The sequence below is a fragment of the Takifugu rubripes genome, chromosome 20 (genome assembly GCF_901000725.2).
Source record: "Takifugu rubripes chromosome 20, fTakRub1.2, whole genome shotgun sequence".
NCBI lineage: Eukaryota > Metazoa > Chordata > Actinopteri > Tetraodontiformes > Tetraodontidae > Takifugu > Takifugu rubripes.
This window is the reverse complement of record NC_042304.1, coordinates 16037623-16063077: the sequence shown is the minus strand read 5'-3', so window position 1 is coordinate 16063077 and position 25455 is coordinate 16037623. Positions and strand designations below refer to the sequence as shown.

At 46.3% G+C, this 25455-nt stretch overlaps 1 protein-coding gene and 1 long non-coding RNA gene across 2 annotated transcripts in view; one reads left to right on the top strand and one right to left on the bottom strand.

Moving 5' to 3' along the window:
- LOC101079095 (BMP/retinoic acid-inducible neural-specific protein 3-like) overlaps window positions 1-22647 on the top strand; it is a 29671-nt gene extending 7024 nt beyond the window's left edge. The window contains exons 3-8 of the mRNA XM_029828586.1: window positions 4587-4777; window positions 5377-5561; window positions 13772-13877; window positions 14233-14469; window positions 17601-17823; window positions 20851-22647. Coding sequence (XP_029684446.1) covers window positions 4587-4777; window positions 5377-5561; window positions 13772-13877; window positions 14233-14469; window positions 17601-17823; window positions 20851-21967 — 2059 coding nt within the window. The 3' untranslated portion in view covers window positions 21968-22647. The remainder of the gene's footprint in view (window positions 1-4586; window positions 4778-5376; window positions 5562-13771; window positions 13878-14232; window positions 14470-17600; window positions 17824-20850) is intronic.
- The window catches only part of LOC115247302 (uncharacterized), a 95981-nt gene that overhangs the window by 66555 nt on the left and 3971 nt on the right, over window positions 1-25455 (bottom strand). The window lies entirely within an intron of this gene.

Genomic DNA, 25455 nt, shown 5'->3' with positions numbered 1-25455 from the left:
TTCTTCACACCAGGAAGTAGTTGAAGCTGGTTGGATTTGGCCCAGTGGGCTGAGATGGGGAGCGTGCGTGACGTCATTCGTGGCGTCAGGTTGTAATGGCCGTTGTTGTACAGTGACGTTTCACAGGTATTTCATCTCCATGGTAACGCACTGCTCTGAATGAGGGCGCTCATGATTTCTCCTAACAGAAGTGTGTTTTTTTTGTCCCCCCCCCCCCCCCACATCGATGTTTTCATTCTAATGGTGAGGTTTTAGGGAAGCGGCGCCGTTCCTCAGAAGCCTCCCGCGCTGGAACAGCCTGAGAAAACCGGAGTTTTCATCTCCGTTTGCCACATGCAGGTGATTCGTCACACAGGGTTCACACCCATCCAGACGTGCGAGGCACCTTCTGCTGCTTTGATACGATAAGCCTTTTCTTTAATGTTTCAGCCCCTTTAAGTTACATCTGAAAGTACACTAAAGAGCCACCAGCTATCAAAGCAGAGCGGCGGCGTCTCCTGTGTCACGAAAGGTTCAAACGGGCGCCCGCGGACAGGCCGCCGTCTCTAGGGCTGCTTCCTGCTTCCTGCCGCCTGCGCACACACAGCCGAGGCTGTTATCTGTTGTTTGAGGCTAAGGAATCTGCGTGATGCTCATTGAGAAAAGGAGCCACATGATCCGTGTCTGTGAGATCCAGCTGTTTGGGAAAACAACCTCCGGATATCGAATAAATGTATGTGAAGACAGCGAATCTGTGCTGATATTCAGAAATGCCGAGTCACTGAGGGATGAACTGGAGGAAGGCGGTTCCCAATCTGACAATGGAAGAGTCGGAGCGCATTTTGAGGAGCCGGGAAATCTGGTTTTCAGTATCTTCTCATTTCATCAGACATTTTGCTGTTCCTGATCATTCGTGCACATTGGAAAGGATCCGAGTCGGATAAACGCACGCGCAGAGCAAAATAAGCAGGGGAAATAGTGTTGAAAGAACAGGGCTGTTTTCTTTTTTGAAGCAAGGTCTTTTAAATACTTTCAATTTGGTTTATTTTGCAGAGTGAAGCATGAAGGACTTTTCTCCCACTTTGCAGAATTCTCTTTAGGGAGGTCCTTGAAATAACTTTGAATTCTACATCAAACAACGGTTTTGCACAGCGGGTTATTTCGGTATCTGGGGTAACCCAGCTGCAGAACAACAGCGTTCTCCTGCTTAAGCCTTTTTTTTATTTTTTTTAATATTTGGCATAAAGCAAAATCCCAGTTCACAAAAGAACCTTTTCCTTTTGTTCAGACTTCATTTTGAGGAGACATAAGCAAAACATCCCCCAAATTAAAGGTTTGGTGCTTGTTGAAAATAAGGATTTGCAAACCTGTAATTTCATTTACACTCTTGATTTTTGGATATTTGAAGAGACAAAACGGCTTCAGATATGGAGCAGCACATGTTGAGGCAGCCTCGCAGATTTCAAGGCTTTTTTATTCCATTCTGGTTTAATGTCATTGTATTAACTTCAGCATTTAGCTATTAGAGCTTTTAGGTGATTGAACGCCGCCGGCAGCGTTGGAGCTGATGGAAGCCCTCACGCCGCACGCTTATTTAAATGGAATTAAACAAGGTGGTCGGGGCCAACCTGTAACTTACATATGGAATGATGTGAAGCCAGTCTCAACCACATTAGTGATGAGAAGAACAACAACACCCTCAGATTTATTAGCATAATTGCAGACCTTGGTTATTACGCACTTGTGTTATTCCAAAGCTACGGCCGGCGCTGGTCTCTCATTACACCGAAACAGAAGAAAAAAGGTGGGCAGCATGTTGTGAAAGAGCTGTCAGGGATTTGATATGCAGGCCAACGAGCCGCATGTGGACACCCGCACGCAGGAGCTGCAGCGCCAGTCCGAGGGTGGGGAACGCTTCCGCTCGGCTCCGTCGGTAGTCCGGCATCTTTGCCTTCTAAAACGGTGACGTCAGCACGGCTGCGGATCCAAAGCTTCCGCAGAACTCTTCTCCCAGATGAGTGTTCCAGCCCGCGGCCCCTCGCAGGAAGAGTCATTTAAGAGGAACCAGCATCAGGTCGCGTCTTTATGAACCGGTGACGAACAGTTTCACCTGCAGCGGCTTTTATTTAGAGGCTCTCGAGGGATCTTTTTCAGAGAGAATAATGGTGCCGAAGCGGACCTAAACACAATAGTGTATCTGGGCCAGCGGCGCTGTAATTGCTCATGTGAGACAACATCACATGTAACCCTGCAAAAACAAAAAAAACCAAAAAAAAATGTGCAGATTCTTTTAGCAAAGCGACCCAACAGAAGTGGAGGGACGGCGGTTTCCTAAAGGCACCTTTTAAAGCGTAAAACACTTCTCCCCCCCCCCCCCCACAAAGGTGTCAGCCACAGAACAAACAATCTGAAGCGCTCCTTTCTGCTGCATGATCCAAGCACATCAGCCGCTTATTTGCTGGGTGAATTTGCTGATTTGTTGTGTTTGGCAGCCGGCGGCCCCCTCAGGCTGCTGCACGCTGCGCTACATCTGAGCTATCTGCGCTTGACGGACAGGTAGCTGGGTGCGATCCCCCCCCTGACCCATTTTGAATGCGCTCCCCATGCAGCCTGCGCGTCTCACCCCCGGTGCACGGCGGCCCGGCGCCTTCGCGCTCGGGGGAGGATGTGACAGAAACGCGCAGGTGGGCGCCCACCCGCCACTCGCTGCTTTCGTGTTGGAGGCTCACCCGACAACACGCTTGATCTGACACGCGGAGGGAAAGAGCAGGTACACTCAGGGCGCGCCCCCCTCCTTTGTTCTCAGCCATTTGACGGGTTAACGCGTTTAAAAAAGGTGGCGTTGGGGACGTCAAAGATGACTGGCGCGCACCTGGCGCGTCTAACTTCCTGCCGAAGTCAGACCTCTTTTACTCGTTTGGGTTCTTTTCCGTGAACCTACGAGTGGCGCCGACGCCGATTTGAAGGGTTTGGCCACAAGTCTGTTTGTCAGCCTGTCTAAATGTGCGCGAGCGTGTTCGGCGGGGAGGCGCGGCGTCGATCTCCGTCGAGCTTTTCCTCTCCAGCCTTCTGTGTCCGACGTGCGCTGCTTTAGCCAGCCCCAGCGGACTGAAAGAGTCACTAATGGCCGCTCGTTATAGAGAAACACTGACATGAAACAGGTCCTAATGAGCCATTTTCTGTTTAGTTTCCTCGCTCCGTCTCTCCGACTGTCTGCAGGTCGTTATTATTGGTGGGGAATTGATTGGCAGCAGCGGCGGGCCCCCACCCGCGCGGGCTCCGAGATATTCTGGGTGATTGCTAAGTCGCTGCAGCAAGGGCAGCTTTGTTAGGATGTTTGCAGCTGTGGGGTGTGTGAATGCTCCGCATTAGGGACTCGGGCTGGTCCACAGGGGGTTTGTGGGCTCTGCGTGTTACAGAAAGACATAGCAGAACATCCCAAGGTTTCAGTTTCCTCCTAACCAACTATTATTTCCCCTCAGCAGATTTCACAGAAAGCCTTTTTTACATTTGTGGAAATTTGGGAGAAACCAAAGCAGGAAGCTATTTAATCTGGCATTTTCATGCTGTGTTGAAGCTCTAGAGAATCTCATCACGGAGATCATCTGTGCCGTCATATTAAAGGACATTTTTATTAAAAACATGATTCTGCCAGAGCTGTGCTGATGGAGATTAAATGGTGGTGTGATTGAACCAGAGGAATTAGCTTAAATCCTATTTCCCATTCGATTCACAACCAGAAAGGAGAAAGAACCAACACAAAAAGGCCAAATACATATTTCCTTTTCACTCGGTACTTTAGGTCCCCCACAATCCAAAGGCTCTGTACACTGAGGAGCATCTCAGGAACCTTTGCTGAATTGACCCAGCAGCAACCAGACGTATTGTCTGGTGGTGAGTGGTGACCTGTGCACGGTGCATTTGTGAACAGAAAGGCAGCTTTGTTTGCCGTTTTTCTATCTTATTATGATGTGCAGCTCCAGTCAGTTTGACCTTCCCAGACGAAGATGGCTGGCAGACACACGCGAGCCGCGGCTGAATATGAAACGACTTTATAGCTCCCACCAACAAGGGGCCACTTTGACTGCCCCGCGGGCGGCGAGACCCTGTCCATGATTACAGAAATCCCGATTCCAGATGAGAAAGGATTGCAGTATTATTTAAAATCAATGGATGGACAATGTTTTCCACCGTGGTGCGAACGTGTTCTGTGAGCTGGAGGTGAAAACAGCACGAGTCCATCCATCTTCTGAAGAAGCAGCAGCATGAGCAGCATGGATTCACTGAAGTCGCGCACACGTTGTGTTTTATGCCCATTGTGAAATTGGGCGTCCTCATGAGAGCCAGTCAGTCTTCCCTCCAATGACCAGGCTGCATTTTCCCTCCCGTCAAAAGCACACGCTCGTGTTTGGTTCCTGTTTGAGCTCTAATGAAAAGGTCTCCACACAGCTGCAGATTTGCTTTCAGTTCTGTGGAAATGATTGAAAGCATCTCCCAGTAGGATTTGTAGCCGGTTCCCGTACTCGCGGCTATTTTGAACATGCAGCCGTCATGGGTTATGCTAGCTTTCTGAATTCCTTGTGGGCGTGTGTTTGTGTGCATTGCAGGGAGTTTGGCCGCTGGAAGGTGAACAGCTTGGCCCTGGAGAGACAGGAGAACAATGGCTTTTCCTTGCCGCTGGACCCAGAGTTCCTACAAACCATTAGGCAACTGGGCAGGAGGCCCAGTCTCGGCGCCATCACTGACAACATTATCAGGAAATACGGGACCCATTTCCTGCTCTCTGCCACACTGGGAGGTAAATAATGTCGACAGGCTGCGCTTTCAGGTGATGCGGTTGGTGAGGATTTACCTGGACACACACAGAAATCTTTCAGGAAAATATTTGTCATCACACTCAGCAGCGAAGCCAAAGAAACACATTTAAATCCCAAGTGTTTGTTATGTTTTCTGCTCAGCAGAATCACAGCTAACACGGGTTAGCAGTAGCAGTCAAAACCAGCCAGTTCCAAGCTTTGGGAATGTTTAAGAGCAGCGATTAAACGGATGGGAAGACACATGGGAAGACATCCTGTCCCAAAGAACTGGACTAAATGTGCAGCCTGATGTCACCTACTGCTGGAGAAGTTGGATGTTTTAGCAATTATCATTTAAAACTCAACCATGTGCTTTATATTAGGATCCTAAACTTAAGCAGTTTTAATGTTTTTTGAATTTTGTTTTTTCCCAACATCCTGGGATAACTGGAAGAAAGGATTTTCTCCGATGTTTCCATCATTTGTCACTGCTGTGTCCTATTAATGATCCTCTGTGTTGGTCATAATAGGTTCCTGTTTACCTCTGGAACTACCCAATGAGCATTGGGGTCATTTCATTTTTCACTGTGGGTATTTACAGGGGAAGAGTCCTTAATGATCTTCGTGGACAAGAGGAAGCTGGGTCGTCCGTCCGAGGCGAGCGAATCCAACGGCACCGCCGTGACTCTGGAGGCTCTGCACCAGCTGGCTGCTTCCTACTTTATTGACAGGGAGAGCACGCTGCACAAGCTGCACCACATCCAGATCGCCTCCACCGCCATCAAGGTAAATGTTTGCTGCCCTCCAGGCTTCAGCAAACACAGAAGCAACGCGGCCCAGAGAATTCCTTCAACTGCTGGGAGTTTGGATGCTACAGAGGAGTAGAGGATTGTGTTGCATCGACAAAACACAAATCATATTGACCACATGGCTTCATATCCAGCAGTAATTGTATGGAAGGCCTCTGTAGCGCACGAGTAAGGCCCTTCTGCATCAGCACAAAGTGGCTGGGGGGCATTTTCAGCCATTCAAGCAGGTTTTCTGGGCACCGAGGAAAGTTTCAGCACTGGAGAAATGATTTGTACTGTAATACGGAATGAGGAGAAACTCCGAAGTGACATGAGGAAATTTTCATAGAGCAATATACAAACTAGAAATATGAATCCTCCCACGTGTGTAGCTAGTGTGTTTTATTCCGTCTATATTGGTTTGATTAACATTTAAATTCAAATAAACACACATCCCAAGCTTGATAAAAGAAAAGATGAAGAGAAAGATACTGTTTACTTCCCTCTTTTGTGCTTTCATGTGCACATTCGCAGGCGCTCGCATGAACTGCATGCTCTGCATATCAAGATATGCTTATGATGTAAACATCACCTTGCATCCTTTACTTGGGAAAGCCTCCGGGGGCGTCCATTCATCACCCTGTCACTTCCTATCGGGAACGGTGGATTGAACGGACCGACTTTGTCCTTCACATTAGGACTGAATCATCGTTGCGTTCGGCGGGATCTATTTCCCCATGTGACCTTCATGCGTTCACACACACCTACAGTGTAAAAACCATATACACACACACAGACACACATTCAGGTCACACAAAGGAGGCGCGACCCGGATCCTGGCTCGGTCAGGTGGATATGTGTTGACTTTGTTCTCCTGCTCCTTTGACTGGTCGTTGTGACGCAACTCTCCACCGTCCATCAGAGAGGAGACGAATGTTCGCTAAAGTGAATTGGCAAGTGGATGTTGAGCCGATTTGGCAGCCACCACTGAGCCAGAGTGCTGCTAAAACCCCCTCTGATTGAGATAAGTAGAGAAGGGACCTCTGGGGTCCGTTTGTTTGCGAGTCATTTTTAGGTGACTGATGTAAAATATTCACAGCGTCGGCAGCCTTTTATTCCGAACATGGATTTTTACCTCAACGGAGCCGGAGCAAACCTCGACTGGAGGAGAGCGCCGGTCCCCTGGTTTTAAGAGATAACAGGAAGAGAGAGAAAAGGCTTGGTGGAAGGTTTGAGGCGCTGAGCCCAGCAGCACTAGAAAATTAAACAAGAAAAAAAAAAAAAAAGCCAAGATAGGGCTGCGGGGAAAGACATGTCCCGCTGTGACAGTATAATGGATCAGTCCATCCAGTCCCATCGTTTGTTTTGGGGGGGCTGTCGTTTGTCAACCTTCACGTGGAAGTTCGAGTGGAGGTGTCACATGTGGGTGAGCAGCAGGAAACAGGAGCAGCCGGAGCTTTGACTTAGCCTCCATATTGAAGAGCCATTAAACCGAATTTTGGGGGGGGAAGGAGTGATAGGAACATTTGACCCAGTTTGTGGCGAGAGCCAGTGAAGCGCAGTTATTTGTCAAACCGGTATGATTCAAGCCTCAGAAATAAGATTCTGGCTGCTGGAAAAACATGATAGAAAAGACATTCGCCCGAGTTTGGAGCGAGAATAAACAAAACAAAATCCAACCATTAAAAAGATTTAAAAAAGGACCGCGTAGTCACTTAGCTGGTTCAATTATTCACCAGGCCGATCTTTATGCTCAGAAAGGAAGATGAATTTCCTCTGTCATGTCATCATAGTTGGATTCTTTCTGAATGAGGACGTCGGCGTACAAAAGCCTTAGATTCGGATTTTGGCTCGGATGTGCAGCAGAACCTCAGGCGCCCTCCTGAACGCCCTCTCTGACCTTCCCGGGATGAGGTCTCAGAAGGACAGACAGACTTCAACACATCCCCCCCAGTTTTGTTCTTTTTAAACAAGAATTTGGTCACTTTAACATCGATGCCGTTTATTAATTGGGGGGCTATTTCATTGCTCGAAGCAGGAAGCACAGCTTGTCCTGCAGCATCTATATTGTCTTCTGTTGGTGGACGCGAGACGTGATGATGTGTGTCCATGTTGTGTGTCTCCTTCCCCCCCCGAACACCGTCTGATCTCTCTTCCCTCCGAGTCTTTGGCTCCGATTGGCTGCAGATGTCACGATTCATCTTTCGTTGCCAGGCCCGTTAAGTCTCCAGCACTCATTTTTTTATGATGTGGAACTGGGTTCTGCCTTTTTAAGGATGTGCAGAAATGTCAGGAATTAAACAGGAACCCTGAGATGATGTAATAACCGAGTTAGAAAAGGCGTCGTGCTGAACATTCAAAGATAAAGATAAAAAGGTGAGACATTTCATTTGGTCCATTCCTCGTAGGAAAGTTTGATCTATTTTCAGCCTTTTAATGGTTAACCTGAGATGAGTTGGGAATCAGGTTTCTGAGTGTTCTTTAAAGTAACAATCCTTCCCTTAAAGCTTTGGACGTCCATTACCGAGGGTGCACAATCACATTCAGATGCTATTTTCCTCCCGTTTCTTGCTAATGCTCATGAGCTCCGGGTCCCTTGCCGCTTACATACTAAGCCTGTGCAACAAAGTGAAGAGCTGCGAAAGCTTCAAAGACTGAATAAACAGGCATAAATGCATCTCGCATGCAAATGTGGACTTTCACATCGTCTACGTCGTCGTGATTAAGCGAGCGACAATTCTTGAAAATGCAGAGCATGGGGCAATTTTGAAATGAGAGATGATATCCATGAAACATTAATGCTATCATAGTTTTTTTATATTCAGGAGCCACAAAGTGCAGCCATTTAAAGCCCATTGTTGCTCAATCTGACAACTCAAGCTCACTAAGTGACATTTTATGCTCTTTTGTAGAATTATTCATATGTGGGAACTACAGTGGTGATGAATCTTCATCAGAATGCTCTCACCTAACTTCTCCTGTAATGACATTAAAGCATCGCCTGCTTAAATAATAGATGTGCCTCAGAGCCATCTCTATCAGCGGACCATGCTAACAGGCTAAGTGCTGCCTTGCCCTGCCGGGGCCCCGCACCAATAACACAGCAGCTATCATCCATTTGGGCCCGGTGTGAGACGAGCACTAATCCGATTTGCTATTTTAATAGCAGACTTGTAGCATCAATTACTTTTATCATGTTGAGTTAATTCGATTTATGATCTGTAATTCTTCTCTTTCATCTTGAATACAGATGTAGTGTTTATTTTTCCTCCAGTCATTACATACAAGAGGTGGTTTTTTCACTTTCATGATTAATGAGTACATTTTTGCATTCATTTTTCCCAGACTTCTTTTCTTTTTAAACTTTGTCGCACATGAAGTGAACTAATGTGATGAGCCGTGTTGCCTGGGTGCAGACCCCCCACCCCCCGCTTGAGAAGACCGGCCTGCAACATGCTCCGCTCCACCGTATAAACCAGACCAAATTAATCGCTGAGCTGAAGTTACAACACTTATGACAGTCCCAAAAAAAACAACAAATTCAGGCTTCTGAGAGTCGAGACAACACCCCCTAAATCCAGGTCCCAGCTGAGCCGCTGAGAGCAGCAACGTAGCGAGCAGCAGCGCAGCAACAGCAGCGTAGCAGCAGAAGCAGTGCAGCAGCAGCAGTGCAGCAGCAGCAACAGCAGAGTAGCAGCGCAGCAGCAGCAGAGCAGCAGCAGAGCAGCAGCAGCAGTGCAGCAGCAGCAGTGCAGCAGCAGCAGAGCAGCAGCAGAGCAGCAGCAGCAGTGCAGCAGCAGCAGAGCAGCAGCAGCAGAGTAGCAACGCAGCAGCAGCAGAGCAGCAGCGTCTCCCTGTAGTAGACGTCTGGCATCAAGCAGAGCAGCAGCAGCAGCAGCAGAGTAGCAGCGCAGCAGCAGCAGGAGCGCAGCAGCATCTCCCCTGTAGTAGACGTCTGGCATCAGGCAGAGCAGCATATTCACCGAGTGGAACGCGCAGTTAAAAAAGATGCCTTCCAGCGCTCACTTGGGAATGTTTGCTTGCCTCTTTAATATATCGTCTAGTGACAATTAAAGGTAAAACACAAAATGGATGAAAAGCGAAACATCACAACGGCGGCGGCGCCACATGCTCGCTGTGCAGTTTGATGACGTGACGTGAATCTGGGATGCGATCGTGTTCAGACTAACCCGGGTGAGCACCCAGGAGAGACGGCGATACCTGCGCTCGACGAGCCTCCAACCCTCAAAACACAATCAGAAACAACTTCAGGGACAATTTACCCCCGACAGCTGATGATGTTTCTAGAGACGAGCCCACAGACGAGCGGCGTCTCCGCAGGAGTTACAGAACAGAGGAAAATCAGATACAGTTGAAGCTTTCATTAGCTTTCCTCTATATGCAATGCTAAGCTAGCGATGGTTGGCTGATGACAACCACTGTGCTGCTTCTACCACTGCAGAGAGCATCAGCATCATCTCCCATTCTCATTTATCAAGTGATGAGAAACATGTTCCATCATTAAGAGAATAGTCATTTCCATATCACTCATCGCTAAAAGCCCGAACAGCTCGGAGATAGAAGGAAAGCGACACGTTGAGAATTAATACATTCTGAAATGAGTATTTGCGTAGCAGGAGAGCAGAAAATGTAATCTGGAACTAATAAGACAAACATTTCAATGACGTTTCGTCACAAATTGCTTATTGTAGGAGAGATTTCGGTGTGCCATTAAGTACAGCTGCTCCAACAATTCCTTCCTCCTAAATCACGGTTCATTAATACCTGCCCCCCCCCACCACACAGACACACACACGCACGCACGCACGCTCTGTACATCGTGTTGCCAGACCAAAAATGTTTTTTCTCGCCTAATTGGGGATCAATTGGAAAGGAGGAGCCGTTGGGAGCACGCCCAATTTGCTCCCAGTTCTTTTTGCAGATGGTCTGTCGTAGCAACAAAAAAAAAAATTAAAAAAATATAAATAAATAAATATATATATAGTGAGATTTGCGTCAAAGTTTGACTTCTGTCTGTGTGGGAAATTAATCTGCAGATCCCAGCAGAGTCTGCTTGGATTTTAATTAACCATGTTAATGAGTCAAGAAAAGAACCAAAGTTGGTGGCGTGAACTTGGCTAAACCATATATATTTGACAATATTAATTAAAACTTTATGCAGTTTTAAATTGACAAAGTGACGTTGTGCGAAAGCATTTAGGGCCGATTTATTTAAGTGACCCCAAGATGCCTCGTTGGGCTTCTGATCCATCGACACACAAACCCAGAACAAAACTGTTGCTTTCTCATCCTAATTTTGAAAGGAGAGGATTTTATTTTCATCTGTGCCGCTGCAGTATTATTAAAGAGCAGACGTTGCCACGGCGTTTGGCCATAATTCAGCGGCGACAGCAAAGGAGATGGATTTTTCCTTCAGGTTGACAGTTTGTCTTCGCTGCCCATGGAGTGTGGACGCAGCCGCCGTCTAAATCAGGCTGTTGTCAAGGATGATGGAGCTAAAACTGTGAACCCGCGAGCTCAAAGGAGCGGCGGCGTCTTTGTGCTCTTCTTTAAGACGCGTGGTTAAAGTTCTAAAAGATTGTTTGCGTGACAGCGCCAAGACGTTCTATTTTAACTTGTTTTCACCAAAGCCTCAAACTGTCGTTGCCTCCGTATATTCTCGCCGATTCCTGTGTTTTCAGTTCGAGACCTTCTGAATTCCAAATGTTTCTGCATATCCAGGCGATCCTCGCGTGCCCTCACTCAGGAAACTGAGATGACTGACGGATGTGCCACAGATTAAGACACAGGACAGAAAAATGCACTTCGTCCTATATGTCCATGTCGGCGTCCTCGTCCCGACGTTGCTCTGGATTACAGCACTTGACATGTTGAATCGCATCAATTTATCACATTTAAACACTGAATTTGTTTTGGAACCGAGCCAGAGGATGGAGGGAGAATTAATACCTCCAACTGGCAATAGAAAACACATTTCAGCTCAAATGGAGTTGGGAATAGTTCATATCAGCCACAGCGGCTTCCAAAGCTCCATTTCAGAATATTTTTCACTCTCTTATCAAACAAACAAACAAAAAAAAAAACATGATGCATTTTAAAATGTAGATAGAAAGAGGAACACGTGGGAACATTTGTCACACAATGTTTAAATTCCACTCGGCTGCTAAAAATGAGGACCCAAACCACAAGAAAAAGTGCCTGTTTAAATTAATTCATCTACCAAAGTGCAAATATTTCCCCCAAGACACACACACACACACACGCACACACACACAAACATGCACACCCACACACACACCCACACACACACACACACACACACACACACACACACCCAGCTACCGGGATTTATTTTAGGGGAGCTGCTCCTGGAGCCCGGCCGCAGCTCCTGGAGCCCGGCCGCAGCTCCTGGAGCCCGGCCCCAGCTCCTGGAGCCCGGCCCCAGCTCCTGGTGCCCGGCCCCAGCTCCTGGAGCCCGGCCCCAGCTCCTGGAGCCCGGCCCCAGCTCCTGGTGCCCGGCCCCAGCTCCTGGAGCCCGGCCGCAGCTCCTGGAGCCCGGCCCCAGGCTCAGGTCAGAAGACAGTACAAGAGATAAGACTTCCAAAGACTAAGACCAGAAAGACTAAAGTCTGACCCTGGACTGACTAGAAGACAGCCTACGACTTGATACCACCCCCGTGTGTTTGGTGCTCTCAGATCAATGGGTCACTCAGAGCCTCCTTTAAGAACTGAGTGGGACTGACTTCTTAAACCCAGCTCAAGGCCAAGCCGCCTTGTCACCTTTGATCCTGCAACGATTCAGATATCAGCAGCGAGGTAGAGCATCTGTCAGCTGCCTCCTGCACGTGGGCGTCATCCTGCGAGATGCCAACAGTGAGTAAAGGACGCTGGGAGGTCACTGGGTCGAGACAAATGCAATCTGATCATTTCAAAGAGATAAAGTATTAACAAGGGATATTCAAGACAAATATCTCAGAATTCCAGAGTTAAACGGCCAAAACCCTTGAGGAGCTTCTGAAGAGTCAGAACAAGATTAGAGCCATCAAACGCCTACATGCTGCCAGTGATGAGGTCGAATAACCCGCCCAAGGGTGGCGGTAGAAGTCACAGATGTAAAGACATGAAAGCTCCCCGACATATGGGGGCGTCCACTCCAGGTCCGGGAGCCCAGGGAGGAGGCAGCGGCCCGGTGAGTGCCGGAGCCACTATCCAGGACCAATCACGGAGATTTGAGTCCATCAGGAAGACAGCCACCGATGAGCTGCTGAGGGGACCCCTGAGACGGCCGAGGTGTGAGGAGCATTGAATTAAAGAAATCAACTTCAAGGAAAAACAACTTTCAAGCAACTGCCTGATCCACTGGGATCCGACCTGTACGCTCTCATGATTGATCTTTTGGGCCTTGTTTGTTTTTCCGTGTTGGTAAGGTCCTAATAAGGCGCTGGAATGTATCTCAGAAATGAACTAATCTCAAGCGAAGTGAGAGGAAAAACCATTGATTTAAAACCAGCGAGCTAAAAATGGCTGCAAAATGAAAAATGAAGTAATAACCTGCCAGGGGTCTCGATTTAAAACTAGATTTGATTCGAACGGAGTTTTCAAGCTTCATCATTCCTCTCAAATTCCCTCACAACAATCAAGTGTCATTCAGGTAAGATGCCGAAGGGTAAAAATAGCACGACATAACGGGAAAAAATGATTTATCAATCTGAGAAATGATCCATTTTGCAGCAGAAACGTGATCACGCACAGACCTCCAAACATCAAATCATCACCAACTCCTCACGTTTGATCATCAAATCTGCCTTAAATTCCTCAAATCACAGGAAATATCACCTCTTAAACACACACCCACACCCACACCCACACAGAATGTGACACCGTGTGATAAATAACTGCAACTGGTTAATATAATGGATCCCTTTGACAGACGACACCAGCGTTTACTTTAAGATCTGCTTCACTTTCTCACATTTCCCGAAATATAATTCCCACAATGGAGCGCTTTAAATAAAGGATGTACGTTACGGTTCCTCGCAGAGGCTGAAGGGAAAATATTGATTTAAACCCTATCTGCAGCATTTTCCTCCACCCCTCTCTTCACCCTCTTTCTCCGTATTTACTGTAAAGTGCTGCTTTCTTTCCCAGTATGAACTGTTATTATGTGCCTGTTTTTCCTCCCTTTAGGTGACCGAAACAAGAACAGGCCCTCTCGGATGCAGTAACTATGACAACCTTGATTCTGTCAGCTCCGTTTTGGTTCAGAGCCCCGAGAACAAGATTCATTTGCAAGGTTGGGCATCCATAATTGAACTCCCCCAATTTCTGATGGAATTGTCACAGTGTCTGTTCTCTGGCGAGCTTATAACTGCAGCATCGGAGTGTCACAATGAATTTAGCTTCAATCACTCTGTGACTTTCTTCCACGGGTGCCTGCGGAGTGCTGAAGTGAATCCCAGTAATGATTCACAACAGGAGTGGTGGAACAGCGCCGTATAAATAAAACCATAAGCGAATCCTAGCATATCGAGGATGACGCTAAACATATGTTGCGTTCTCAAAAGGGGCGAAATAACCTCCACTCCTCCAGTGGTTCCACCATATTTCACACGAGCGTTCATTAGTGCCGTTTCCCGTCCCTGTCGCAGGTCTCCAGGCCGTTCTGCCGGAATATCTGAAGGCTCGTTTTGTGCAGGCTGCTCTCAGCTACGTCGGCTGTAATGAGGAAGGCCAGTTCGTGTGCCGGGACAACGACTGCTGGTGCCAGTGCGCTGCAGACTACCCACGATGCAACTGTCCGGAGGTGGATCTGAAGGCCATGGAATCCAGCTTGCTGAAGATCAGAGACTCTTGGACCTCGGCCAATCAAGACTTTGAGGAGTCAGGTCGGTGGCGACGTGCTCGTTGAAAGTGAATCTGCCACTTGTAGAAAATGGGATGCTGCTATCAGAGGGGCTGATGGGTAATTCCATCCAAAGCATATAGAGGAAATGCATCAGCACACTCAGACAGGATGACATGAAATGAGCCAGTTTAGTGGGCGATTTCCCATTTTCAGTGTTGCGACTGCATTGTTACCGTGGTTCCTGAGGAAGTATTCTCTTTTATTTACTTGTTTTTAAACATCAGGTCAGTAGCCTATTGGACAGGAGTCGGTCCATGATTATCATATTAGCAATGTTTATGGACATGCTGTCATAATTAAGGGTAAAATTACAAGTGGAGTAAATTGTGTCTATTAGAAAACTTGCTGCAGATCTTAGGTGAGAGGAAATCATGAAGGCATCACATGTGGCCGCCGTGTTTCTCCGTGGCGCCTTCAAGGAAGACTGGAAACAAAGCCGAGTCAGGAGGAGAAGCTTTGGGAAAAGAGTCGTTATTGAAAAACCCGTTCACGTCAGAGCGCCATCAAAAACGCACCAAACCTCCCGTTCCATCGTGTCAGGCCCCTGTTGCCATTTGACCGTGTGTGTACGAAGAAATCACAGTGTCAATCTAAATGTGCAGGAAACAGAAGCGTAGAATTCAAGGTCAAGTGTAGGTCACCAAAGACTCACTTTAAGGTTTATTCTTCTAGGGATGCAGCAGCGGTGAAACTCTGGGCCGATATCGAATTTTAAAATAAGAAATTGGCCGACACCTGATTCCTACAGGCGCTGGCTTTTTTTGATTGTTTTTTTTTTTTTCTTTTTAAATCATTGTATTATGTTTTGTTGTTATTTCTTCCACAGGGGAACAGAGAAATCAATGTTAAAATAACTTAATTGTTCGAAAGTTATCCGTCCGGCCGCTAATTGGCCATTTTCTCTCACTCTGAAAACACACAGCAGCTTTGAGACAGTAAAGAGTCCAAAACACCGGGACTGAATGTCCCAGGTGCATGCTGACCTTTTAAAAACCAACTGAAGTTGGTTAAATTTTGACCTCCAAGAGGTTGGACAGACACTTGTCCAGGTGTGTTATTCCTGATCTGGCTGCAACTACAGGAGGCTAGCGGATAAAATACACGAGACCTAAGCAACATAACAGAGCAAGGAAGGATGTTTAGATGCCTGAACAAAAGGAGGAGACAATGATTCACATGTGGAAGACCTGAGGAGACAGACACGTGGACACAGGAGTCCCTGTCACCGAGTAGACGTTAGCCATTAGCCATTAGCCCGTTCTTGTGCACCTTTATCATTAATAACGTTAATGCCACAATCATTTTATTTAGAGGCCCCTTTCAGAAGACCCAAGGACACCATCCAGAGTAAAGGACGGTTACAAAAGGGAACCAAGAAACCATGAAAAGCAAAGAAGACAAGAACTGAAGGCAGCAAGAAATATAAGACTGAAAAAAAAATAGAGGCAGCTGTGGGTTCATCTGAAAATAGAGAGTTCCAACTTCAGGACCTGGATGGTTGTTGCTGGCTACAAACTTCTGTGTCAGAAAACACCTGATCCCAGCATGTATCCCGGAATCATTTCATAGGTTTGGCTCGGGAAAAAAAAGGAACCGTATGAGAACAGCTGAAGATGCACTTGGAAATCTGATCCAACTGAGGAGAGCAGCAGAGCAGAGGTGCTGATAATCATGGCTGATTGCTACAATCGGTCTGTTTGTGGGGTCAATGAACCCAAACTCCAACCTAAACTCAACTCCAACGTCAACCTTAAAACCAGGTCTTCTCCCATAAACAGTCCTTTGAAGTTGAGGTCCAGCCAAATTGTCATTACTCAACAACAAAAAAAAAAAAATAACACCAACTGTAGGTACCAGGGGTTCAATAGATTGAAATTAAATGGATTAAATAGTGCGGAACAACTCCCTCGCAGCTGAATCCATCCATTACATTTGTTCTGAGATTAGATGCTAACAGTAACTGGCACAGTTGTTGGCTACAAGAAACTAGTAGAATATTAATAAAAAGTTACTGTTTTAATATCGAGTTAGGCAGATGTGTATCACGCAAGGCTAAACAAATGTACCAGATAAATATATATCCAAGGTATTGATCAAACCCAGGATATGGGAAAAATATCCTCGTGCACTATAACAAATGGAAAACATGCTGTATAGCAACAGGCTAGCATATCAGATACTGAAAGGCAGTTACAAATGAAAGTTAGCTTCAAATCAAACAATACATGGACTTAGCATGCGATGCAAGAGCATTCTTGTCCTGTTATACCGTTGTTCTGTGCATGTCGTCACTAGCCCACCGACAAATGTGAATATTTCTCAAATCATATTAAAACTCCTGTCTCGTTCCGATATTTTCGATCTTTGACTGCAGCGATACGATTTTATTCTGAATATCTTTTACCGAAAATGCTGAGAAATCCCGAAAGCTTGCTAGACCTAGCAACTTTAACCATGGGGGCCAAACTTAGTGAATGGTCAACGGTGTTGCAGCCGAGCAGCAGTTTGTTGGAGTAGTGGGAAGATTAGAGTCGCTCCTGCTGGGAATCAGGGGTCAAGACCAGGATGGGCAGGGGAAGCCCATTTTGGCTGGTCCGCAGACCTTCTAAAGCCCATTTGAGGGTTAAGACATAGTCTTAAGGTTTAGGTTAGGGGTTATCTGGAAGGTTATGGGAAGGAACTCAATGCTTTATGCCTATGAAAGTCCTCACAAAGACAGAAGTACAAGGATGGGTGCGAGTGTGTCAACATCCCCTCCATGTCCCCACATCCATTTGTTGAAAAATGCGAGTCATCATTTACACCCTGCACATGGCAGCTTTTATCACAAGCTATTAAATCAACTTAATTTCATTTCATGAACGTGTTAACGACCTTGTGGAATCACTGGGGAAGCCGTTCACCCCTAATTGGTGTTTCAATCAGAATTGTTTTATCATCCCTGTTGCTGCTGCTTTGATTTGCAGTGTAGTTGCTCATGATGAGGAGAGATGCTGAAGACGGCTAAGATGGCGGCAGCTCGCAACATCAGATCCTCCGTTCTGTTTTTTAACAAACCTGCTGGAGTACAAAGTATCCTGCTCCAATCCAGCATGTCTCCATGCCTCTCAGATGAGTTCCAGAACTTCGTCCGAAGGCTCCCCACCTTCTACGCGCTGAACATGTCCGCCATACAGTACTTCTGGAAGATGGAGCCCAGCATCCTGCAGCGCTACAAACAGCTGGAGATCAGCACCCAGCAGCTGGCGAGCAAGGCGCATCGGATCATCAACAAGATCTTCACCCTCAGCAAGAGGTGCCGAAGCCAGCCCAAGATTATTATGCTGAGGGAGAGGTGAGGAGCTGAGGCACAATTCCTGCTGACCTTTCTGTTGTACTTGGTTGTGTGTGAAGGAAGCAAAACTTTTGCCGCCCAAAGCCACGTCAAGTTCCTTCAAACAGGCTTTGAACAGCAGCACTCATTTAATTTCTCCAGCGAACACCATGTGCAGCGTTTTGTTATCCCTCCAACGAGGCATTATGCTAATAATACCTACAATACATAAGCTCTTTGATATTCAGCCGAGGTTCCGCTGAAGTGAGCTACAGCTTCACACGTGATGACTTGGCTTCACGGCTCAGATCTCCTTTACATCCAAGAAATCAAAGTTACCGTGCTGTGAAATTAAACTTTGTAGTGTTTTAAAAGAATATGCTAAGATATCTTTTCTTTCAGGTGGCAAAGCCAATGCAAAAATCATAGAGCAAAAGGGTTTCCATCATCCTCCATCTTAAAAAAAATAAAAAAATAAAATAAAACAAAACCAACACCTCCGCTTTGATTGGAGAATGCAAAAACCGTCTCTCCTAGAATCATTCTTCTAATCTTACAAAGCCACCGATGCCTTTGTGGAGCCGAAGTTGGAGTTTTTAAACATTTGTGTTTCCAATGTCACATCATCACATAAGATGGCCTCCATAATGTAGTGTTGTACAGCCTAGCTAACCTGATTGGCGGTGCCCAGCTAACCTGATTGGCGCAGCCTAGCTAACCTGATTGGCGCAGCCTAGCTAACCTGATTGGTAACGCAGTAGCGTCCCATCTTGCAACCAGGTCTGTACACAAGCACATTGTTGTTTAGCTGCCTTCAGCTTTTCTTTAAAGAGGAGAATTCTCAACCGGAGAAAGTCAGTTCGCATCATTGACCAGCTGAGAGCTTGTGTTCAGTGCATGTTCAGGAATTCCAAACTTTAGTGGAGCCGAGATGAACAGAACAGATGAGGCGAAAGGCATTTTCATTTAAAACGTTACGAACTCGTCAGGCAGCAGACGGGAAATGGAGATCCCTTCAGAAAGGTCACAGGAGACACGTTGAGACGTTTGAGGACAAAGTCAAATCGGGCCGGCTCCAAACTGAGCAACGGGGGCAGTTTTAGCACAGCTTAAACTACTCTATCATTTCATATGCAGCAGAAATCTGAAAAGGAAGCAAAGTTTGGCAGCTGAACATTGTCAGCCGGCTGTGTGGCTGGATTGATAATGCTGCCTCCAAGGCAGAGAGGGAAGGAAAGGGGCGCCTGTAAACCCTGTCTGTAATCCAGATTAATGAGACAATCCAGTGATGCAACAATTACACACTTGATGGCAATTTGAGAGCTCTTAAAGCAGAAACGTGGACATTTCCAAAAAATTACAGAACTGCAAAAAAAAGAAATAAATTAGATGATGAAACAACTGATGACAAGAAGGCTGCCGGTTCTTTGGAAATGGACCCGTGCAGAGACGTCCTGCCCTGAAGCCACGCTTCACTCGTCGGCGGCGTCCGCGCAAACAGACGGGAACATTCGGAGCCAACAAAGAAATCCCGATCGCGTTGAAGGAAGCGAGTTCTTAAACCGAACAGTTTGGATCCTGCTGCGTTCCAACCTGCTGCCCCCGACAGATCTGAGAGTCTCTGTCGGTTCAGATTAAAAGGGCTTGAAAGCCAAGCATCTCCAATAAATCACCTAATTAACACATTACTCCTTCCCCCTCTTCACACACACAAACACACACAACCACACACACACAAACCTTAAAATGCCGTTTTAATTGCTTTTTAATGACTTGAAGCTGAGGCTTTGGCTCTCCATTGTATGTTGTGGCAAAAGGTTTGAGTTCAGATCAATCAGAGTGAAATGAGGCGAAAGCCACCAGATTGCACGTCCAACGCCGCCTCGCTGCGTCTCCATGACAGTTTACGCGTCCCGCTGGCTCAACGCGCTCCGCGATGGTGACGCAGCTTCCACCGTCCTGCTGTGCGCAGCAGAGACTCTTTAAGATGAGCAAAAGTGAGTTCAAAAGAAGCTGCTGAGCCTTTCAAGCATATTATAAACATTGTGGTTTGAGGATGTGGCGCCGCGTTCTACAGATAATTGGTCTCAATATTTACCATTTGATATTCTGCGTCTCCTTTTGTTGGAGCATTGTTTGATGGCTGGTTCTTCTTAAGAACACGGGGGAAAACAACAGGCGGAGGTTTGGTTCTTCTTGGCTGATGGTTTCAGGCCGTTAACGATGACTCCGACCTGCTCACGCTGGCCGCAAACAACGTCTGCGGTAGCAAATGGTGGGTCGAGGCTCTTAGATTTGTGTTGCAGCATAAAGAGCAGAAATATGATCCAGAGAAGATATTAAATGAATGGTGATTTAAAGCGCTTTTCTGTAGGTCAAACAAGTGTTTGCAAAGTTTCTCAAAGGCTGCACTGAATAAATAACGTTTGCTTCATGTTCTCCAAACTTTATTAATCCGTTTCCTCCTGGCGACAGCGTATGGTTGTGTATTCAGCATCTACTGTATCATGATGTCTCCTGGTGCCTTTAAATGCAAGAACACATTTTCCGCAAGTACAAAAGACCCCCTAGAATGTAATTATGTTGAAATGCTCAAATCTGTTTGTGCGAATTTGTCTTAAACCTGGTTAGTGGAAAAGTTTTGATTTAATATTCATTTTTAAATTCCCAGCTTGAGGTGGACAAATGTTTGGACAAAGGTTCTTCGTCCCTTTGAACAGGAATATGCATTAAAACAGAACTCGGTACGTGTGCGGTGTTGTGGAGCAGCTGCTCCAGAGCAACACAAAGGTGATCGGTAACGTCAGACCGATGTCGTCATCAAGTCCTTCACCTCTTTAAATATAAAGCATCATTTAAATGTAGTTGAGATTGGAGGCCTTGAACAAATTCAAAAGAGTCTCACGTAGCTCCTCTACTCCATCAAATAGGAAGCAAAGATGTGAGACTTTGACCAGCATGATTTTATGTTCTTGTTTCACGTCCCTTGAGATTCTCTGTATTTGTCTTTCTATGACTTTTGGACACCTGCTTGTCTTTTCCTTTCAGGCCTTTCAGCTACTGGCTGAACTACATCCTCTCAATCATCTACTGCAGCGAGAACAATCACATTGGCTCCTACATCGAGGAGACCAGGAGCTGCTCCTGCCCCTACGAGCACCCCCCCTGCCAAGGTGTGATCCCCTGCACGGTGGGGGAGGGCACCTCCTGTGCGTCCTGCTCCTACGAGAACCGCTCGCGCTGCGCCACCTGCAACCAGGGCTACATGCTGAGCCAGGGCCTTTGTCGCCACGAGGTGCCAGACTCCACCGACCACTACATTGGCTTCGAGACGGACCTTCAGGACGTGGAGCTGCGCTTCCTCCTGCAGAAGCGCGACAACCGCATCGGCATCCACGGGATCTTTGTCAGCAACGACGTGAGGCTGAACAACTGGTTCGACCCGTCGTGGAGGAAGAGGATGCTGCTGACGCTGAAGAGCAACAAATACAAGTCGAATCACGTCCACATGCTGTTGGGGATGTCTCTACAGATCTGCCTTACCAAGAACAGCACCCTGGACCCCCTGCTCTCCGTCTACATCAATCCGTTTGGGGGGAGTCATTCAGAGAGTTGGATCATGCCAACGGACCAGAGTAGCTACCCAGAATGGGAGAGGACGAAACTAGACGTTCCCCACGACTGTTACAACTGGACCTTGACTTTGGGAAACAAGTGGAAAACCTTTTTCGAGACGGTCCACTTTTACCTACGCAGCCGAATCAAAGGGCCCTCAAGTAATGGGAACGGAACCGTATATTATGAACCATTGGAGTACCTGGAACCGGGACGGAACCTGGGTTACATGAAGATCAACAGCATCCAGGTTTACGGCTACAGTATGCACTTTGACCCGGATGCAATCCAGGACCTGATCCTGCAGCTGGACTACCCGTACACTCAGGGATCGCAGGACTCTGCTCTGCTGCAGCTGCTGGAGATCCGGGACCGGGTGAACAGGCTTTCGCCACCTGGAGCTCAGCCGCTGGACCTCTTCTCCTGCCTGCTGCGCCACCGACTCAAACTGTCCACCACGGACGTTGCCAGGATCCAAACGGCGCTGCAGGCGTTCAGCGCCAAGCAGCCCAGATCGATGGAGTACGAAACAACCAAATTATGTAGCTAAAACCAGAGGAGGGCTGAAGTGTTGGACGATGGTTTAGAGCAGTCGCGGAGCAGCGGTGGTGGGTTCGGGGGGGGTATTTCGGCGAGGTTCTCGTTGTTGTCATGGATCCCAGTCGAGAGCCTCATATCTTTTTGGAAAAATTTGTAAACATTGTAGATTTAAGGAGGACTTCACCACGTTTGCCTCATTGCTACTTGTTTTTTCCTTTCCTGGTGAAATTAACTTGATAGATGAGAACAAACTGATGTTTTTAGGCTGCACAGATTTTATCCACTCGCATACTTAAAGAGATTATCGGAGAAGAGAAGAATTGTAATGTCACAAGCGTTCTAATTTGAGCATGTGTTTGTTTTCCATTTGTTCGATGGTTGCTGAAATATTTGCTTCATTTTCTCAAGTGAATTTGTTCCGGAATGGTCACATCCGTTGTTTTCTGCACACCAACCGGTTTTTAAGCGGTCATTTTTTTTTTTTGTAAGAATATATCTATAAATTGAACAAACATATTCCGCAGAGCTCCAGAAAACAAAAATCACACTCCCAATCTGTTACCTGTCCTTTTATTTTTATAATGCTGTCGTTTGTGAAAGAAAGTTGCAAAAACACATAAATATGAAATGTATAAAATGTAAAATGCAATTTGTTAATACTCTAAATAAAATAAATTTTTATGTGTGGTCTACAGGGGGTGCACCTTTTGTTCATCACCTTTAAAGATAGTTGCGCAAGAGCGACTTCATCCTTTAACCAGCTTATCGATAACGCCTGAGCTGTTCTGCTCCACGCTCCTGCTCTCTTTATTGCCACAGTGGCTTTGATGACAAATAACCATTTGATATTTTACACTTTTAAAATTTCATTTCTGACTGCCACACTACATAGTTTTGGCTAACGCTGAAGGCGTGACTGTATACCCATACGGTATGACGGGACAAGCCGAGTTCTTTATTGTGCGTTGCCGTCGCCCATTTGTCACGCTGGAGTCACCTTCTCATGCGGGACACTGGACACCAACATTGTTCAGCAATGAGCAGCTTAAAAGGAGATATTTAATGCCAATAAATGCTGCCGTTGGAAACTTTAAACAGTAAAGAGTTTGTGTTACGGTGTTGTGGCCCACAGAAAGACGGGTTTCTCATGAACGCCACATTAGTCGGGACATAAACGGCCATCCTTACAGCAAAATGAGGATGGGCAATTTCTGAAATGTCAAATGCATTAATTTCTAAATCACTTTATTAGCCGACATATATCAAGAATATGTAAAAGGCAGCTAAGCCAGCCTGGGCTAGGTCCCCATACATCAGGTAATAAGTAGCTTCTGTGCAATGTTAGATTTATGACAGTTCTGGTTTGAATTGTGAAAGAAACCAGTGGTTAATGCCTTGTTACAGCATCCAATAATCTGCCAGAAGAAGAGAAGCGGAGCGAGTTCCAGGCATCAGATGTCTTTTTGATTTGTGCTGATGGAGTACTGCTGAAGGGAGCGAGGAAGACACCGCATCAAAGCTCCCGTCTCAGATGGTTCTTCTCCCAGGTTTGCAGTCTGTTGCAATTTGGTGGGGTTTATATCTCACTCCAAGCTGTGAAATAAAAGCAGCACCCCCCCAAAGTCCTTTGTGCAGTATGGGTGTGTGCTCTGCCGCCTGCCTTGTCCACAGGCAGTCTTGCACTCCTGTGATGTTTAACCGTTCCACCTGATGAAAGCAGACAATCAGCAAATGCAAGTCTGGAAGTCGACATTTTGCTTCCTTTCCGCCAGGATCGTTACAGAAACCCCACCCACTTTGACGAGAGCCTCATCAAATCTAAATGAAGAGCTTGACTTCAATGAGCTCTTATTTAGAATTCCAACCTCGTATGAACGACAGCAAGTCGACAATTGTCTTTGACTTTTGACTCAGCAGACATAAACCTGGTGTCTAAAAGTAAAATATGAGAAAGGTTGAAATGATGGGGGCCTGGAGCATGTCCACGTGCAGCTCCTTCTGTATGGATTCACACCAGAAAAGAACTCTTCATAATCAGTTGTGTCAAAGAGGATTAGATCCGAGGCCATTTGTGCCAAACCAAATTCAAAATTTGGTTGTTTACTGTGTTGAGTCCTTCCATGCAGATCATCAATCACTCGGACAGAAAAATCAATCGTTTGCAGCTCTTTGGTTTTTGGGACGTGATTAAACGATGCGAGATTTCTGTTGGTGCAGAGAGGAATGAGACCCTGGCGTTGAGACAAAAATGGAAGCCCCAGCATTACTGGGACCAGAGCGGGAGGACAGCAGCTTTCTTTGGTGCTAAAACAAGCAGGGGTGGAAAATATTGCTGGTGAATTCCAGCTGCCAGCAGTGATGTCTCCATCTGCTCCTTCCCCTTCCGGTGCTTGATTTTCAGGGTAACCTTCCCAGAGACATCCTGGTTTTCCCACCATTTGGGACAGACTACAGGAGAAACCAAATCCTTTGGTTTTTTCCGCTGTGCAGCAGAAGACATCTGTCCTCTTTCTTTCAGCAACAATATATAAACGTGAGTTGTTTTTCTCTCTGGTACTTCGCAGTCGTTAAGTTGTCTGATCTTTGTTTCTCCAATATATATAAAACTCAATTGTGGGATGTTTTATAAGCATCCTTTCAGCTACATCTGCATACTTTGTTAGCTTCTAAACTTGCACAATTTAAAGAAATACGTTTGAACTCGACAGATTCCCAAGAAGAGCAAAAAGAGGTAAAAGTGTAAGTTATGGATTCACAAAATCCCCAAAGGTAGATTTTCTCAGGTTGTCAAAACATATCCTCAATCAGTATGCGCCGCTTTGCTTTTACCGTTCAGCGGTGTCTTGCTTCTTCTCAGACTACTCGTAACAGCTTTTCCCCACAGAGCGATCTGTACGGCATTCTGAAAACGTACTTCATAGTTCAGCGCACGAGCTACAATCAGACAATTCCCATTGTGACCTGGAGAGTCGCAACCCTTCCTGCAGGAGTGCGAACACTCATAATGCTTTAATGGGGTTCTAAAACATAATGTTCGAGAATAAGAAAGCCATCTGCACAGGAGGTGCTCAGTGAAGGTGACAATTTTACCATCAGTTGGTCCTTAGAGGAAACATTTCCCTAAAAAAACCATCACAACCACACCGAGACCTGAACCAGAGAGATGGAGGCACCTTGTGACTAAAATAAGGGGAGGGGGACAAATGGAACAATTGCTTGAAACACAACCAAGTCATGAAGGTCATTTTCATTCAGGTGGCCCACCTACCAAGTGCTCGAAAAAATGTTTTGGTGGAGCTTATTTTTATGCACATAATCTTTCTCCCTGCCAGAGGCATAAGTGAATCCAACTCTGCAGCAATAAAACTAAATTAATGGACTGGACTCATTGGAATACATAGAGGGCTAATTTCTTCTGAAGGTAACATTAACACAGAATGTGTAATTGCTGCAGAGGCCTATAAAAATTGTGATTTGGTCTGCCAAATGCAAATGTGT